The sequence below is a fragment of the Anoplopoma fimbria genome, chromosome 20 (genome assembly GCF_027596085.1).
Source record: "Anoplopoma fimbria isolate UVic2021 breed Golden Eagle Sablefish chromosome 20, Afim_UVic_2022, whole genome shotgun sequence".
Classification (NCBI taxonomy): Eukaryota; Metazoa; Chordata; class Actinopteri; order Perciformes; family Anoplopomatidae; genus Anoplopoma; species Anoplopoma fimbria.
Window position 1 is genome coordinate 5,089,298 of NC_072468.1, and position 20,069 is coordinate 5,109,366.

Here is a 20,069-nt window from a genome sequence, read left to right on the forward strand (position 1 = left end):
TTAAAGAGGCTATCAGACAGACTGCAAAATAGGATGACTGGTTGGCTGCGTATAGGCCTACGTCTACCTCTAAAGGTAAGGGTATAATTGATTGTGCCATGTTGACAACAAGCAAAAGGTCACCAAACACTTGGTCAGATTATTGTTCTTGTTTACTTAGTATTTGGTCTAATATTTCCTTGTCTGTTTTTATAAATTCGACACTGTATTTCATTTAGTTTAAAATGTCTTTGGGTTAAGACAGCTTCAAACTCTTCCCAATTATAATTATCAGCAAGAATTAGATCATGTAGCTCTTAAGACACACACAGGGTTTTTGAGGATTGAGCTGTAGTTTATATTATTTATAATCACATCACAGATGTGAATCAAGCTTGTGTGGCTCATATCTCCACCCTCAACACTATTTTATTATGTACAGTAATAGCCACCTATCAAATACAAGGTAAATGTTGGCTGTTGCAGGTCAAAAATCCAGGTAACCTGCCTCCAAATTCCATATACAGCGTTCTCTGTTCACTTTGTTTTATAGCTGTTGACATGTTTTCCTGGAGGATAATAAAACACATGAGTTTACTGCACATTTAGAAGTTTGAGATGAATTCATCATCTATTTGTTTCAGATCCTTACTTTTGAAACGTTTATGCTCATAAATGTCAGTGCCATAAACACATTGAGTCTAAACAGATTTAAAAGAGGATAGTGAAAGAAATATATCCTTGTTAATGCTGTTTAGTCAAGCGAAAAATAACTGAGTGGTTCTGAAAGGTCCATTAGTAACCTGTGTGTGTGTGTGTGTGTGTGTGTGTGTGTGTGTGTGTGTGTGTGTGTGTGTGTGTGTGTGTGTGTGTGTGTGTGTGTGTGTGTGTGTGTGTGTGTCTGCGTGAGAGAGAGAGAGAGAGAGTGAGCCCATTAGTAACTCAGTCCCTGTAGCAGATCAGCACTTACTGCCCCCCTGTGCCGGAGCAGGGTTTCCTGCCTTCCTTCCCTGCTTCTCCTTCACTCCCTCACTCTTTCTCTCTCTCTGTTTACGCTCCCTCATTCTAACTCTGTGGGAGACGAGACTCTTTCCTAAAGGAGTCTTTGTGCGTGTTAGAGAGAGGGAAAGAGAGAGAGAGAGAGGGAGATGGAAATGCTACGGTGAGACAAACTGCAGGCTAAAGGGAGAGAAGGATACTAGCTGACTGTGTTCAGCTTGGCCAGGGCCCCAGTCTCACAGTTACAGAGAGCCCAGTACTGTTTACCTTCACGGACTGACCAGAAAAATACAAACATTTCACACATTAACAGGTCTCTAAGCTGCTCATTTCTTTAGTTACTGATTAGAAATGATCTGCACTGTGATTAGACTCCTGACTAGATTATGATCAATGCTGTCAAAGTGGAGTCCGTCACTCCCATGATGCGTCCACTGAGAGACACTTTTCTACATTGCGTAACGAGTGAATAACACTATGGGTCATATGGGTGAGAGCTGTTAATGGTTAACTTTGGCCAGGTTAGAGTCCGCTCACTGTGCTAGGTTCAGGTGCATTCTTCCTTCCCTGTGCAATCCTTGCCTTTTACACTGGGCATGAGTACCTTTGAAAGGATACTGGATAACACACTATTGGATTTAACAAACACATTCTCCCTGAGAGTGTGCTCCATCCTTGGGACTGGATTGTATAAACAGCCTGATATATATATATAACACTTTTGGAACACTTAATCAACCCAAGGACTGTTTTTGACGTGAGTGGGATGTTTTTTCTTTTGTTATCTAGGGCTAATATTTGTGCTGTGAAGACAGAGAAGGAGTGCGAGCTGAAACGGGTGCTATGGAAAAGCTGTTTGTCATTGTTAGCAGAATGAAGTGCTCAATTTCTGTCTAATCAGCTGCGTCTGTCAGGCGAAGTACAGTTTATGTTGAGTCGAGGTCAAATGCGCAGATAGCAGCATCACGTCGCCAGGATGTCATTGACATCTGCCACATCTCCACCCATAGGAGTTGTGGTTTGAATGTGGTTTGCATTTTTATCTGTTTTTTTTATGGTTTTCATAGAGCTATTGTCAGCAGTCTAATTAATCATTAAAGTTAAAATAGTTGGGGGGTTTTTCTGTCTGTAAATATAATATTTCAGTTATTGTTGTTTTTTCTACTGTTTTTTTTTTATTGCTTATTTATAATACTTGTTTTATTTTATTTTTTATTTTTCATTTTTTATTTTTTAGCTTGTCTTCTTCTACTATGTCTCTTGTGTGCACTTTACTCTACACTGTTGTAAGCCTGCAAATTTCCCCGCTGCGGGACTAATAAAGGATTATCTTATCTTATCTTATCTTATCTTATACACCTGAGCCAATCAAATACATTATGACCCTCTAAAGAATACTGCTTATAACGTTTTTGCTAAACTACAAAGATTGTTCTTATACAATGCTAAAATGAACCTATGGTTTCAGTAAATGACAGTCAACCAGTCAACCTAATGTTCACATTTTGGTAAAACTTGTTGAGTATGTCTTTAAATAATCTGCACAGGTATGAAATAAGATTTGATGAGGGATGTTGTGTGTGTTAAATTAAGGCTCCTAATCATTTTCCTTGAGAAAGCTTTTTGAAAGCAGATATTATATGACACTTCAGTATTTTGCCTCGGAGTGATATTAGAGAGGGTGTTATTATGAATAATGAAATATTATTCAGTCGAGTGTTAGGAACAGATTGAGTAAGCAGCTGCTCAGGGGTGGATCATCTTGACAACCAAAAGCATCAGCTCAGCATATCTGTGGACCGTTTTGTAATCGAAGTGGAGAGAGGTTGAGTCACAAACGGAAACAGAAAGACAGAGCAGAGTCATTGGTATTCAGGCTGCTCCTGAGTAGGTGGCAGTGGGTTGGGTTCATGAAGCTCTTGTGCTGTGTAACTAAGACTGAACTCAAGACAAGCTAAAATAATCTACATCATTTCATTTGTTTGAATAAGAATGAATAAAAGTGACTCACAGTGTGGACAATTTGCGTCAGATGAATTAAGGTGTTTTGCTGAAGAAATTATTCATTGTTTACTTGGCCTAATCGAAACATAATGTGTCCTTGATGATTCCGATAACAGATTGATGTACAATGTGTGAAATAAACACCCTTTTTTTTAACATGCTGTTCTAAAGTCCCACATGGAAAATGTAGTAGAGTCTAGGAATCTAAAACAAACACCCAAAAAGTTCATAATATTATCCTCTGTTTATCTTTGCCATTGTCATGTTCCAGGAAGAGAATGAAGGCCCGTGCACCACCTCCACCGCAGGCCCCTCTACCCGCCCCACGCCACATCTTCAGAAACGCTGTACCGGATGGGGGAGGGACATCAGGCATGGACGCCAAGGAGAACATGCTTAGGCCCACCGTGGATTTACAGATAACCCTACCACAGGGAAACCAGACCTCAGTAACTGAGGATGGCAGGTGAGAGGGCAGAGTGGGGCACACAAGTGCAAATTTACACTCCTTTTACAATGGTTTTGGTCAATACTGTTGATTAGTTATTGGTGAGTACTGTGGTTTGACAGCAAAATGTCCATCGATCCATATCTACCTTAAATTATGTATATTTATAGATACGATGATTTAAGATAAGATAAGATAATCCTTTATTAGTCCCACAGCGGGGCAATTTGTAGGATTACAGCAGCAGAGTGGATACTGAAAACGAACAAACAAGAGACATAAGTAGAAAAACAGGTATAAGTATAATAAATAAGTAATAAAACAGTAAAGGTATAATAAATAAGTAAAAAAGTTTAAAAAAAAATGTATGTATAAATTGCTTAGCTGAACATTTTATTGAAGTGTATGCTGACCAGTCCAACAGCAGGGGACAATTTGTTGCGTCTAGGTCTGTTTTGGTTGCTGTGCCAGTGGGGCCTTGTCGAGGGGTTCTATTCCCAGTTTCAGCCCAAGCTTTGTCCCAGATAGTTGTCAGATGAAGGCTGCCCTGCTAATGCCCTCTGTCCCTAATGAGGTTCTCTCATTTGTGGCAGAAAATCAGGAATGCCTCTTTAGCACAGAACAACATGGTGCTTTTTAAATAACCATAGAAAAACCTTGGGCTCGTAGATGTCTCTGTGCTACCTCTGATTATTGGTAAAAGTAACCAATCTTTTTTTTTTTTTTTTTTTAATAAAAGGAACTTTCTGTACTTCAAGGCGTGGAACTTTTTGGGAACCTTTTCCAACTGCCTGACATTAAAACTATTCCAGAAGGTTTTTGTTAGTATCGCAGCCTTATTCTAGATACTTTTATGGGAAAGGAATGTATGAAATTCATTTTTTTTAGCTTTAGATAGGCCGTGTTTACAGGTCATCGTCTGACAGGCTCTGTGACAACATTAGAGCCTGATGCCATGATAGTTCATGTGGTCATAAGATAAGGCTAAGATGTCATAAACACACAAATGTGTCATAAATAGCTGATACTAAGTAGCACAACTGTAATCTATTTATAGTGTGAACATGGACAGTTAAACAAGGCAAAATAAGATAACAAAACCTATTTGAAAAACTTGTGGATCTCTTAAAAGGAGAACTGTAGGATTGATGCTAATGCTCTAATAGATGCCGATTGGATTAGAGTTTTACACTAATGTTGTATCTTTATAGTAAAGAGATTGCTTTTCCAAAATTCTAATCTGCAATAACAATTTCAATTATTATTATTGCTTTTGATGAACATACAATCTGCAAAATCATCTTAAGGTGCATATAGTAACACAGGACACTGGGTCTGTTGATTGCGGATTGTCGTTTTAGTGATTCAAGTCAATGGTGTCCTTTGTATCGGTATCTCTCTCGGTTCTGTCATCTGATCTGGCTGTTCCCAGAAAACATTGGAGACTGTCTCTTGGTTTCTTTATCTGAGCATTGACAAGTAGTACTGCAGGCCTCCCCATCAGCTGCACCAGACACCCAAACAGGCACACAAAGCAATGAAGCAGACTGCACAGCTTTTCTTGTGGCTTAATGGACATAAGTAGTGTGTCATGTCAACAAGTACTCTGCAAGTTGACATTATTTCTCTGTGCCACTATGTTTTGTCACTGCCGTTTTATTGTTGGAGGTTCTTTTAACAGTTTCTGTCTAGATTAACCATACAGATTAAATATACAGGCTTCTGTTGTTGTTTTCTGCGTGTTTGTTTTTAATTCTCCTGCAAAAGATTGAATAAGAAAACCGCAATACTACATTTTTTTGAAGAACAGTTCTTCTTCAAAATATGGTTTTAAACTTTTAGCTTTTAGTCCCACTTCACAAATGTTTTGGAACACACAATATGAATGTAACTGAATAGTGATTTAGTTTTACCATACCTCTTCTAAGTTGTAAATATTCTATTTTGGTATCATATGGATTGGGTTTTATGGGTTTTCACGATGGTTAGGGACATTTTCAGGAAGTAGTTGTCATCAAATGACCAAGAAATATTCATACCAGAGGAGTTGTTACAAAGATGGCTTTTTAATCCTCATGTCAAAATCAGTGCTATGGCCATTTAATCTACAGTATTTCTGTTTGAACAGCTCAGAGTTTAAAATCGTATCTTTTGCATCTATCAATAAGCCGTTCCTTCTGAGCGCATTCGTTGTGAGAGTGTCTCTGTTCTTGATGTATGAAGTTATTACTATTCTCTTTAGCGGAACTAAAGCTAGTTAGGCTTTGTTACCTTATCTTCTCTCCTGCCTCCCTCTTATTCTCCCTCGCCTCCCCATCTCCTCCTTTTGTTCATTCTTCCAAACTCCCTCCTTTTCCTCCCTTCCCTCCCCCCACCCTCTTCCCCCCCTCTCTCTTTCACTTTCTGTCTCTTCCTCCTCCCTCCCTCCCTCCCTCCCTCAGTAAGGCGCTGATGGACCTGCTGGTCGAGCTGTGTAGCCGCCACCATCTGAATCCGTCACTGCACACCCTGGAGCTGTTGTCGCCCGAGGGCCACTCTTTGGGGTTCAAGCCCAACGCTCTGCTGGGCTCCCTCAACGTGGCCTGCGTCCTCATCAAGGAGAAAGTCTGGGAGGACAGAGTGGTGCGCAGACCGGCGCCCAAAGTGCCAGAGGTGAGTTACAGCGGAGCCTGACGCTGTGATATGTATGTTCTTTTTGCCCTCTGCTTTGTATTTAGGGATTTTATACATGTCACAGCAGATATAAAATCTGTTCAAATTAGGTTCGGTTAGGCTTGGCTTGGATTCCCGTGGGCTTTGACAAAGTGACATCTAATATGTTAACATATTATGCAAATGAAACAATTAGAGTGTCCCCGATAACAAGAAACAAATAAATACCCCAAAGCTATCCATGTTTTTTTTTTAATGTAGTCTAGAATGACAGTGAAAAAGCATTTAATATGACAGTCCAGCCTGCATAGCTCCTTACCATGTAGCCTTATGTAATATCCGTCCCTCCTCTCTCTACCTTTTACCTCTGACGGCTGGCAGAAAGAAAGGCCAGTGAAACCTGTAAGGGCCAATGCTAAGGTAGGAAGCCAGTTGGGATTAACTGGCCTCGCATGACACTGGAGTCAGTTCTTATACACTGGTTTTTCAGTCTAAGTGTGCCTTTTTTCGTCTTTATCACCGGTCTTGTTGTCCTCGGTTTTTACAGCTCACTTGTCTATCTGAACTTATTTCTACTGAGCATTAGTCTCTTTGTCTCACCCTTTTTCTCTGCCTCTCCTCTGCTCTCCTCCTACAGTTTGAATATTTGATGAGTGCCTTACCTTTAGTTACCATGCATTATTTCTCTGCTCTTCTCAGGGCTCACTGGCTGCTCTCTCTCCCTTTGACCCCGCCTGGCCTCAGGCCAAACACTGACACTATTTCAGACAGTGCTCTCCGTCATCACTGTTCTCTGTTTTATCAGTCTACACCAATGAATGCAGTCTAATATGACATTCAGAGGTGATTCTTACTTAAAATCTACCCTCATTGATAAAAATCGAGGGACAAAATGTAAAAAAAGACATTTCAATAAGATACAATACAAGGTTGATGCATTGCCATGCACTAATGTGTTTTAGAACCCTAAAAACACATCTATACTAACTTTTGGCGTAAATACCTGACATGACATGCAAGCTTCTTTTTGATTGTGATGAAGTGTTACTGTACCTCCATCAAGGTGCATAGGTACACGACTGCATGTCATTGCCTGCCTCTGTTAGTTTATCTGTCAGAGGACCAACACCTGGAGAATCACCAGTGAGATAAACAGAAGATTTCAGCACTACACACACTCCCCAAAGTAAAAAACCTGTTGATTTTAAAAAAAATGTCCATGACTTTTGTCGAGCAACACCAAACTCCTCACCTAACTTTAAGATAAACAAAGGACAGCTGTACCACTCTAATGTCTGACTATTCTGTCATCTTTTCTGAAAGTTTTGACAGTGAAACTAATGTCTTTCTGGGGAAGTTTTTACCTTTAGCAGAAGCCTGCGCAAGAAGAGGCATTTTATGAATATTTCAGGCACTTGACTTGAGTGTGTTTTTATAGAGGCTGAGGTGAACCACTTAGTGATAAAGACCGCCGTAGGAAGTGGCACTTCTGTCGCCATAATAGAACACTGCATAATGTGTAGGTTTGACTACCTAAATACACACATACACATCCAAGATCACATGCCTGAATGTACACGCATACGCACACAGATATCATCATCTTTGGTCTATTAAATGGTCCTTTTGTCAGCAACCAAAGTCTAACCTTAAGTTACTCATTGTTAAAGTATCTTTGCGTGTTTTGATGTCTTTCTCTCTTTCTCTGCTTCTCTCCTTTCCACATGTTTTACATTTCACAGGTTTTGTTTATTACTTTATAACTCATTCAGTCTATCTATACTGTGTGCTCTTTGGTTATTATGTTCAACATTTATTTATTGATATTATGATCGTTGTCATTAAGATCTCACTGCTAGATCAGTCATCAAGCTTTGATTCTTTTTGTCTCATTTCTTCCCTCTCTACATCAGAAAACGGTGCGTTTGATGGTGAACTACCACGGCAGCCAGAAGGCAGTGGTACGGGTCAACCCGTTTTTACCACTCCAGGCTCTGGTACCAGTCATCTGTGACAAGTGTGAGTTTGAGCCTGCACATGTTCTGCTCCTGAAGGACAGCATCAGTCGCCACGAGTTGCCGCTGGACAAAACCTTAACAGAGCTGGGGATCAAGGAGCTCTACGTACACAATCAGAGTCTAGGTAAACCTTCCCCACTTGATTCTGTCTCCGTGATTTTCTATTTAGGGTTCAGTCACTTCTATATTACTCAGCATGTAAATATTTGTTGACCTGATTCTAGTCAGTCAGAGTCACTAATGGTTTAACCGGTAGCAGGTACGACAGAGCATAAACACAAATATAAGCTTTCTCTTTATGTTTTGTGTTTCGTATAATATTTTCATCTAAATGAACCTTGGTAAATACAATGTGTCTCTGGGGCTACAATAATTTGAATTTGCATCCTTAATCTTGTAGTAAGTTGAATTATGGTCTGTAAGATCTGATATTATGTCTTATTGCCATGGTAACAGTCCACACCCATGGATATTTCCAGATACTGTTCTTGTCACAGAGGGTGATCACAGAGGAAAAGCTTGTGGTTTATGGTCATGACGGATATAAGCAAGAACATTTAGAACATTACTCACTTTTTATGGTCAAACACTATTACATAATGGTTTCTATTTTAGCATTCAATCTTTCACTATTATCATGAAAGACATGGAGCCTGGTTTATCAAGGAAAATATACGTGTTGATAAGTTTTTTACTTCGTGTCATGATTTGTTTAAATACACAAAGTGGTTTCCAACTGTGTTGTGGTGCTACAAAAGTGCAAATACAAGAGATCGGTTGATTCTTTTTGATGCAGGTCAGATATCCAATAAATGACTTAATGTGTTTTTAAAGCTTGTTGTGTTTTCCAGTTCTCCAGCCTAAAAGGGCTTCTGCGCCACTTCTTAACTACTCAGGTATTAGTCATGATAAGTCTTGTCTGTCTTAGTGTTGCTGGTTCCAACCATGTAGCTGTTTAACCCAAAGTAATGCTGCTTGCTTATTAACCCTACTGCTTTTTTACTCACCCGTCTCAAAGAAATTATTTCCAGTTCAAAGACACATTATCATGACACATTCTTACTTACTGCGTTGTGGACGATGAAGGTTAGACAGAGGTGGTCTTTGAGAAAATTAAAGCTATAGCGCCCTCTGCTGATGAAACTCAGAAGATTATTCTATGCAGTTCTTTGTGAATGAAAACAGGTGGAGTATGTAGACCATTCAAAACTGTTTTAAACGACTAATTAAGGAGCATACAAATGAAGTAAAGAAAATATATTGGCTATCATATGAATCACAGTATCCCACTGTCTTTGCAATCCCACTCGAAATGTTGTTGTTAACTTATTATAACCTTTGCATGCTGTGATCATTTGGCACTAATGTCTACTAAATTCCTCATAAACTTTTTCTAAGACTGAACCTGTCTTATTTACTTTGCTTTTATGAGTCACTGACACTATCATGTCCAACTCCTCTCCTCCTCCTCCTCTTCCTCTTTTTCTTCTCATAGACTCCTTCTGCTCCAGTACTACCAGTTTGGACAGAGCAGAGAAAAAGGGCCTCTTGGGTATCTTCAAATTCAGCAAGAGGAAAACCAAGGTAAGACTCCAGATCTCTGTTGATGCTTTTTTGGCAATTTGTAAATATTTTAGTATTCTTCTCCCTCTTTAATAATTTCTCTTTTAGCAGTGTAATAATGTTTTATTGTCAAAGTTGACATTGGTCATACATACACAATGATGCATTGTATTTATAGAACTAACAGCCCCTCTAATGTCATTATAACTGTCCACTAAGTTTAGCAATGACTCATTAGCACAAGTCTCGTGAGAAATATGTGGTTGTGTAATAATCAACAAAATAACTTTTAGTGGTGCATGCCGTTCATACTTACTCAGATTAGCCGAGGCAGGCTAACTGCATTGCTGAACAGTTGAATGCTGCATGTTAGATGTGCCTTCCGTTTGCAGACTGACACAACATCTATGGACATGGATGACTGTGATGATAAAGTTATCCAAATAACAGACACTCAATCTAATGTAAGTACTACTAACACATCTGACAGTGTCCAGGTGTGATAAAATAAATCAAAGTGGGATTTGGTTTTATTGTGATTTCACCTTAACTCGTCTCTGAAGCATTCCAATCATATACTCTGGACAGAATAACAGGAACACCCGTACAATATAATACAAACCAGTACCAGCACAAACAACAAACATTAACACAGGGCTGGATCAACACTTCTTTGACACATAGCAAAACAAATTGGACAAATTACACAAAGTAGTTCTTCCTATTGCAGTAGTCAGTAGTATTGGGTTTTATCACCTGGTTTGGGGGTTCCTGTTTTGTCCATATATTGCATGGCTGCTGATACTTTGATATGGCATTAATATTAAAGGGTGCTCTGTTTAAACCTGGGTAAATAATGTTTTTTAAAATAATATTCTGCATGCCTGCTCTATTCAACTTCATGGTAGATTGAGATGAAACACTATGAAGTACTGGAGACAACTACTGTAGCGGGAACTACCACGGAAGCGGTTTTGAATACTTTACCAGGAGATTGTATTTCTGTCTGTCTTTCTGTGGACAGATTTTGTCATTGAATACAGTCACAAAATGTTTTGTGTTCATGACATCCAAGTGAATGCAGAGTAGGAGAGGTGAAGAGTGTGGTCTGGTAAAGGGTGCTTGATGAATGCGGGTAGGAAATGGGGAAGGGCCATTGCAACCAGCCCCCTGAGTCTATGCTCCTAGCCTGATTTGGCATCGCAGCAGGTGTGATCCCATAGCAACATGGTCCCTAGTTATTTGACACATTTTATGGAGTAAATGATAAATCGATAAATTGTTTGACTAATTATCCCATCAGTTGATGTTGTAGGACAATTGTTTGAAATAGTAAAAACTAAGTTTAATTCACAAGCTGTAGGTGGCGAGAAATATGCCAGATTTAAATATTTGTGTAGGCTCAGGGCAATGTTTACAGAAATGGCCTACATAATTGTTGCTCCTATACGATGTTTATTTAGTTGTGTAATGTGCACTGATGCCCTCCAGAGGGCAGCAAATGTCTCCAGAAGATTAGTCAGCAGTTTGTTAGCACTCTGGTCCAAAGAGGAGAATTAACAGTGCTGCCTGCAGTTCTAGCTCACACTGACTTATCTTCCCTACAAATAAGTACTGAATGAGAAAAGGGAAAAGTGTTGGGTGATGATGTTTATTTTATTTGCTCGAGGACCAAGAAGGATACATGTACACAGAAGCCCATATGACTGGTGTGACCAGCTTTGAGGAGATTCACAACAAAGTGTAACCACAATATAATCTCCCAACAACCACTCCAGTGTATGTGTGGCGTTTTTAAATCCATGTTTCACCAGACGCACATTTAGACGCTGCGTCAAGCAGCTCTCTCTACCTGTTAGATCTGTAACTTAATCATGGAAATTTGATTTTAAAGCCATGAACTTCAGTTCAGCAGCAGCCATCTGTGGTTTATCTCAGATCACGATGGCATTTGATTGCATTAGCTGTAAAAAAAAAAAAAAAAAAAAAAAAATGCACCCGGCTCACTCTGGTTCTCTTTCTCTGTCCGGCCAAGCTCAAAGCTTCTGGAAGGACTACTCCACCCTTCTACCGCTTTGTTCTCAGCATTTACTTCAACATCGAGCATATGTCTCGTCAACATTGAATTGTTTTCGTCCTCACCATTATCATCCTTTTCTTCAAGATCTAAGCTTTATTTAGGCTCTCCCTCATCTTCTTTTGAATGTCTACATCAGATACTTCTGTCAACACATTTTCCTTCTAAAGGAAATAATGAACGATGACAGGGAGAACAAAAGAAAATACCATAACGGAGCATGAATTAGACAGAGTAAGTGGCATTTGTTTGATGTGAACGTATTTAAAAGAAATGAAATGTATAAGATGGTGATATATATTTATTCATATTGCTATTTTTCAGCCATTACCAGTAGGCTTTATTGCAGCTGGGCTTTTTCTGATATGATTGTTACTCAGCTAGGGACTTTTATCAGACCACATGCATGCGTTCATGCACACAAGCAAACACACACAGACACACACACACATATAGACACAGTGTTATCAGCCTAAAGGCATCAGATTACCCCTACCTTGGCTACATTAGCACTAAAAGCCCAGCCTCTTATCTCTAATTGTTCATTAGGGGCTAAACTACTGTGTGTGTGTGTGTGTGTGTGTGTGTGTGTGTGTGTGTGTGTGTGTGTGTGTGTGTGTGTGTGTGTGCGCGTGTGCGTGTGTGGTCTTGAAACATGAACATGGTCAGAGAGCATCATGTTATGGGGCGGCGCTGATTCTGAAGCAAACTCACTTATAAGAGGCAAAATGTGCATGATTTTTCTTTTTTTTTCTCTTCTTTTTTTATTGATATATATTAGTTTACTTTTGATTGGCCTGTATTTATCAAGTATCTCAGAGTAGCAAATTGGCCATAACCAACATTCTCAAGGAGGCAGAGATTTGTTCCAACTTTTAGGCATATGAGTAAACCAATTTTTTAAACTATTAAGTGTGTCCTATCTGTTCCATCCTCCTCATCACAGCAATGAAGTACAATCACAAAATTTGGGAGCCTCACAACTGTGATCTCGAAGCTTATAAGGTTATAATTATCGCAAATTTCAAGTTTTCGAGGATTTCTGTGCGTCATTAATACTTTTAATAATATTAATACTCCAGGCACAGATGAAATGCATTTCTGGTTAATAGATATTAAAATATGGCACAAAGATGCACTCAGACTATAACAGGGCTGACAAACATAGACAGACAGACATATAGACAAACAACTATCAGCTCACAGTCACACCTACAGGCAATTTAGATTAATTAATTAACCTAAGTGGGGAAAAAAATGGGGAAAAAACACGCAAACATGGTGAAAACATGCAAACTCCACCCAGAGAGGGGCCGTGCAGCCCTGGGATCACACCTGGGTCCCTCTTGCTTTGAGGTGACAATTCTAGACACTACACCACCATGCAGCTCCCACATTAAATTTTTACTCTCACAATTAACACACAAGCAGTTGAACTGTCATCTGTTTATGGGCCATTGTAGTACTATATCTATGTATGTGCTTGTGTTTAAAGAGTATTCTAACTAGAAATCTTGTCTTCGATGACTTCCAGTGGCCCTTTTACACCATGACATCACTGTTGGGCGTGGTTACAGGTTTAGAAGTTCACACTTCTGACCACACCCATCAGAGGTGAAACAGACTTTCAACTTTCAACCATAGAGGGCAGTGACACATTGCTTTTCATTCAGGAGTTGTTCCTTTAGCAACTTTTATCTTTTCTGTATTTTATTTTGTCTTCCTCAATCACATGTATTCAGCTACGCCTGTAAGTCTTCTTAATATATAGATCAACTGCGAGTTGCCATTCATTTACTTTTGAGGAGAACGTCTCCTCTATGCTGAAGTTAGATTAACTCTTAGTGTGATTAGTAGGGAGGGATTCTGACATATTTATAGACTGCTAGATAATTTAACATTTGCATGTGTGGTTTGTAGGAGGTTCGGTCATAAAAGCGCTAAAATATGGTATTTAAATCTTGTCCCTTATGAAGAAGTTCTGCAGAAGTTCAATACGCTCATTTGAAAATACGCGCTTTGTAATGATGAGGACACTGTTAGTTTGGGTTTCCCCCCAAATGCTGCAGTACGTTTGAAACCGTTCTCTCTCCCTCTGTCACTGTTTTGACAGATGTCAGATTGTTTACCAGAGGGAAGGAGTAGAACAGAGCAGATGAAACATTTTCTGCTTTGAACATTATTTTTTGGAAAGGTGAAAGCAAGCTCCTCTTTCTTTAGGATTCCAAATAGAAATCACATCAATCCTTCACATCCTTCAAGATCTCTTTTTTTTGTTCTGTCGATCCCCGTCTGCCATCTACCTCACCTCCCCCTCACCCTGCTCTTACCTCTGTCAGTCACACAGCATAGGGGAAAACTGACAGTAAATACTTTTATTTAATATTTTAGATCGCCATTTTCTTTTTTCTGCTGTAACCTTAAATTGTACTGTGTTAATCTGCTTGAATGTATTTTTTAAGTCATTTGTTTCCGTAATGTTTGTGTTTGTGAGTCATAGATATACCAGGTGTTATAGTCACTGTAAGATTTTTACACAAGTGCCATGGTGTTGGGATATTTTGTTATTTTGCATTTTCATAGTGGTGACTTTTATATTGCTCAATAGTACAAACAGTACAAATATATTTTGCTACACACTAGCTCTTTAAGTTTAGTGCAACGCAACGCAACACAACACTAGAATAGTATTTTGCGTGCTGCAACAATCAAAATAATATTATAATACATAATATATTTATACATTGTGAAATATCCCCAATGTGAAAAAAGCTGCAGACATGCCTGCTACTCCACTCAAGGCCTTTTTTTCTGTTCCTTTCCCATCCCTCCCCACTGTGAGATGTTCTAACCTTGGGTCCAATTAATTCTAATGACCTGAACATTATGTTCTTTTTTTTTTTGCTCTCCTTTTTATTTCGTATCCAGGCATTGTCTGAACGCATCAATTAATCTGCTTTTAAACACGGTTCTTTTCTTAGATCATTGGGGTGTGAGTCATGGTTTGGTTCCCCCGTTGTGCCAGGGCTCTGTACCAAGCTGAGCCATGGGGAGACTCAGATTTTCAGGAGCACTTTGGGCTCTCTTTGATCAGTTATTGAAAACCATTTTCTTGTTGCAATGCTTTGGTCAGAAGCAGCCACCCTTTGAAAATAGGGTTACACTTTCAACTTCGTCAAATTAATATTGCAATAATTGTTGTGACTGAAGAATGGACAAAACCTTCAGAAATAGTGATTGCATGCGTAGTATTTTCCTGTTTTTATTTTTTTTTTTTATCTTGAATACACTGTAAATGAGGGGAGTAGGGATCTCCCTCTGAGATCAGTTTAAAAATGTATCTAGGTACTAAATAAATGCTTATGACACAGCTGTCAGCTTTTTAACCATAAAATCAACCCTTAAAATCAAAATAACCATTGATATGATTTATGTCAACGCTTGTTAGTTAGTTAGCAGGATATCTTACTATGTAACAGTTTTCAATTACATTTTGTTGGCCTGTTGATTTGTATTCTTTGTTTGTTTTGTTGTTCTTTTTGTATTACTGTGACTTACAATATGTCATAATTGATATATAATATGATTGAAATCATAATATAAGCTTTAAAATCTAAAAAGCTAATCTACAAAGCTAAATGCTTCTAACAGCCTCTAGAAAGGCAGAGATCACTAAGGGGAATCCTTTAAGGCATTTCAATTATGGATGGCACAACAGCAACATGACCAATTTATACACCTATAACTCAGTGCTCGTGTGTCTGAAACACTTGAGATTGATAGTGTCCTTAAATCTCCTATACATTTTTTGTTCATGTGTACACTTGCATCCATATGCATCAGACTTACCGCACCCTCTTTATTTTGACATCACCCACAGGGTCTGTCCACTGCGTCAGGGGTCCCCAGCGTAGAAGATCGGCCCAGCACCTTAGGCCAGTCTCAGTCTGTCATGAACATACCCAGGATGTCTCCCAAGGCCGATACCAAGAAGAGGAGGGCCCCAGCACTACCCAGAGCCCCAACACCCACCATGGGATACACTAGCTGTGAGAGCTATGAGGTGAGATGATTTAGGAGCAGATTTAGACACATTCATGAAATGAAGCATACTACTAACAGAGACTTCATGGGTTATTTCAGTGCTTTACATCATGACATAAAGCTGGGTTCTAAATTGTGTGTTAAACCTCATACACAGTACATCCAGCGCAGTAAAAGCACTAATTCATACCTGCAGGACAAACACAAAAATGTACAAACTCACAAACAAGAAAAGACATACAGAAATACATGTATTATTGTATGAAGACATACTTCAGACACACATACGTTCCCAAACAATGTTTGATTGGGATTATAATGATGTTACATAATACCTTTTTTTTTGCTTAGGAATGGCGCAATTATGTAAACAAATCTAAATCCCTCCGCTCTCAGAAATGACTGAAGTAGTACATCTGAAAAGCTGCGATATGTTCGACGACGCCTTTCCTTTGGGTGTTTTGTCCTCATCAGCTCTTCAAGGTCAGAGTGACCTGTGTCTTCTGCATTAGAGAAACAGCTCCCTGCAGTCTCATTATAGTGTTATGGCAGCATGCTGGGAAATGTTGTTAAGCAACAAACATCCTTCCTCCCTCCTTACAATAATACGCTTTGTTTTTTCGAAGAAGCAAGTGTTCTTGCTGGATTGTTATCGAGAGGAAATTTTGTTCTCAGGACGGCATGGAAATGTTCCATGTTTTCCTCTTTAGCTTAATTAACTAGACTGAACCGAGAGTGGAGGAGGAGAAAACATTCTGAGAAAGTTATGATGAAAATATTAAATCAATGAAAGTGTAAAAACAAGCCTGGATAATCTGGTTCATAATATCTGTTGTTCTTAATAGTAGACAGTAATTAAATAATGCCACAAAAGCACACTGATTATAATTCATTTCAGTCGAGGTGTATTCCCAAAGAGGCTATCTTTAATATAATTCGTGTTAACTTCAGCTAAACCAAAATATTCCATTATCTGCCCACTGAACTCGATAACGGTAGGGTAAGTTTAACAATTATGTAGCTACCAGTGGACCATTTCAGAAAGTATAACTATGGCTAGTTTTGATTGTCAGCTGAAATTCTAAATTACTTCATTTCAACCAAATAATAGATGTTTAGTCTTTTCTCTTTTCTTGAATTGTGACTCTTTTAAGAAGCTCCTTAAAGCTGCTGTGATTGTTTTTAGTACTGTAGATAGTTGCTGTGCAGATCATTTCTCTGTCCACCAGATGACAGAAACCAGGGCTGAAGTACTGAGACACCACTGAGAGACACAAGAGCAGATTCACAGTTAAAAAGGTCATCTGAGGACTTGATGACTGGTCTAATAATAGATTTCTCCATCACCCTGTCTGTCTCATGTATATTCATGCACAGCCACACGTTGCACGGTCATACTGCAGTGCCAAAACGCCTTTCTGCTTTCTCCGGTTGAGAGATTGAAGACAGGCTGTCCATGTGTTCAACTGGTCTTATCAACAGTTCAGTCAACAAGTGACACGTACTGTATATCTTATATACAAGAACAACAGAATAGCAACATGTCTGTTTAATGTGCAAGTTTTAACACTTAAGTTGTCACCCTATTGATAAATAGATTAATGAATCAATGGAAAGTTAAAATGATTTATTGACTGCTTGACTTTGTTTCACAAGGAGGGTGTATGTGATTAGCCAGCGCCATCTGAGGACATCACAGAGGTGTGAGGTGTTAGCAGCATGCGAGGCCTGTGTTGTGATTAAAAGGATTTAGTTTCATGACAGTGAAGGGAATCATAGCAGCCAGGTCTCCTGAGGACAGTTTCTCAGGGGCATTGGCATTAAACAGCTATGCATGACTCAGATCTGTGGAACAATTATCCACATCCAATAAATCACATCACTGCAGAGTGTCAAGATGTCAGGCTATAAGTTTATGTTTTAATAGTTCAGATATACAGGTTTATCCACAAGTCATGGGCTGGAAGTGGGGCAGTTTGTGCGACAGAACTGAAGCACAATCGAAGACCGAATGTGCAGTGCATTTTGTGTGTTGAATTTGCTAACTCAGATTTGCATTGAACTAAAAACACTTTCTCAGTCTACCCCACCTTATGTACATACTCTCTGTATATACGGTTTGAGAATGTGTGTGTTTAAGATAGAGCAGGATTAGGCAAGATCCCTTGCGGACAGCTCTCTGTGATGGCTGTCCTCATTTTAGACCTCCCTCTGAGCCAGAAAAAAAAGCTTAGGTGGTCAACTAATTGTGACTTAGAAGACACAGTAATAGAGATCGACATCATAATATAAGCTATAAGGGTGATGAGATTGTTATAATGAAGCTAAATGCTCCAAATGGACTTTGGAGAAGCCGTGATTACTTAGGGCAGTCATTTAAATCAAAGTTAGAATTAACATCATCTCACAGATCTCTTTATGGTGGACTGTGGATCACAATTGATCAATTTAAGTGGATTTTTTTGCTATATATAACATTTGACTCTTGGTCGTTCCTTTGCACTCTTTGCTTTCATTATCCTTATGTTGGTTGGCTTACGTTTAATTTACTTAAGTACTTACTTGAGTAGTTTGGATGAGCTTAACATGTTGGAATGTTATGTTGGTGTCGTCTATGTTGAGATGTTCCAAATATATACATAAATATATATATATATACACACACATATATATTTGTGCAGTCAATAGGTAGATTCAGGAAGATTTTTACTAATCAGAGTGCGTGACCATTACAGTCGCAGCATTGTATTTTATCTTTTATACAATGTAGCAATTTTACACACAATATGGATTGATGTCAGGGTGTTTAAACAAAAACTTTAACATCTGTTTACTCTCTTATTTCATTAACAGTAATGAAAGTAGTTCTCTACTTTCTTGATATCTGAGGGACCGGTTGATATATACAGTAGTGAGGATGGGAATAGCAACAGGAGTAAAAACAGATGACGCAGTGTTCCAGGAAGAGTCTAAAGCTATCTTTGACTGTAGGAGAATCAAATGCTTTCACATGCTGGAGTCATCGTGGAGTCAGAGAGCTTTACAATTGTGTTGCTCCAGCTCAGAAAACAACAAGCTGTGTCTGTCTTTCTGAGAGCAGCGCTGATTTAAATGATGTTTTGGAACATTGAGTGCAGAGAAACACAAACTTGTTTTTGTTATTTTTCACAAACTGATATTGTGGTTTGGAAAGAAAGCCGTGTCTACATTGCCTCTTGTGATAAAGGATTTCAGAGAAATTCTGAGCTTCCAGCTTCAATGCTCAGTAACAGAAGGTGCTCCTTGAGTGCATTTGTGCCTGTGTGTGTTGTGTGTGTGGAGGGAGACTGTAAGATAAGGACAGACAACTGAAGCAGCAGAGAATGAGAGAGATGATAAGGACCAAAAGAGAGAAAGTGAGTTACTTAGAGGGTCACAGAGAGTCAAAGTAAGGTAACATCAGGTCTTATACGTGTGTGTTTTTATTCTAGTTGTGCAACATTAATTATGTATAAGCTTTGGGATCATGTTTTCCAAAATGCAGTACAGCATGAAATCTGGCTGGTATGCCCTTAGCACCACCCTCACCTTGAGGACACAATAAGGGAAAAGTTCAATAGAGAATGAGCGGTATTGAAGTTCAGAAGGTGAAGTAGTAATAAGATCAGTGGCAGTAAGTCTGTAGGAAAAGTTTACAAATGTTCGGAAATGGATTACCTACAGCTTATTAAAGACTTTCCATTTTCATTGCACTTTCTCGGCTCCCGTAATTCATTTAACTGACATTTTTGAACTCCTGTCACCCAATGACAAAGCTAATTTAACTTGCCTTTCTACAACACTCACTGGACTAATCTCCCTGGACCGCCCAGAAATTAGATGATCGGCAGCATTACATGTATGTAGACTTGGAAAACCCTTTTAAATAGATTTTAAATGAGTCAATCAAGCTATGTCCAATACAAAAACATCTCTGTGAACTGTGAAACCTAAAGCCAGGAGAGGGAGATCAGAGCAAGAGAAGCAAGTCACAATTTACAGCACATCTGTTTGCTGTGAAACCATGATGTGGGGAATTAAAATGTTTCTCAGTTGGAAGAACACAAATGAACCATGCTGGACCATGCACATCAAGGGTAATCCAGTTGTCAAATCTGATAAAGGTTTGCCCAAAGGCAGCTCTGACATTATGTGATTGCTGATCAGATCTTAATGTTGGCAGTTTGCCTTACTGTGAGAGACAGAAGTACAGTTTTAGTATTTTAATCAATAAGCTTTCTACGTGTTTTTGTGTCTGGGACAGCTC

General features: G+C 39.0%; 1 protein-coding gene across 2 annotated transcripts in view; it reads left to right on the forward strand.

Annotated features, from left to right (window-relative positions):
- The window catches only part of cobl (cordon-bleu WH2 repeat protein), a 51,218-nt gene that overhangs the window by 9,609 nt on the left and 21,540 nt on the right, over positions 1 to 20,069 (forward strand). Inside the window, exons 1-8 of one of the 2 annotated variants that reach the window (XM_054621097.1) lie at positions 1,594 to 1,735; positions 3,254 to 3,448; positions 5,872 to 6,082; positions 7,996 to 8,224; positions 8,952 to 8,996; positions 9,596 to 9,684; positions 10,056 to 10,127; positions 15,621 to 15,803. In XM_054621097.1, coding sequence (XP_054477072.1) covers positions 3,261 to 3,448; positions 5,872 to 6,082; positions 7,996 to 8,224; positions 8,952 to 8,996; positions 9,596 to 9,684; positions 10,056 to 10,127; positions 15,621 to 15,803 — 1,017 coding nt within the window. In that variant the 5' untranslated portion in view covers positions 1,594 to 1,735; positions 3,254 to 3,260. Of the gene's footprint in view, positions 1 to 1,593; positions 1,736 to 3,253; positions 3,449 to 5,871; positions 6,083 to 7,995; positions 8,225 to 8,951; positions 8,997 to 9,595; positions 9,685 to 10,055; positions 10,128 to 15,620; positions 15,804 to 20,069 lie in introns of those variants that run through there. The other variant, XM_054621096.1, reaches the window with a different exon arrangement.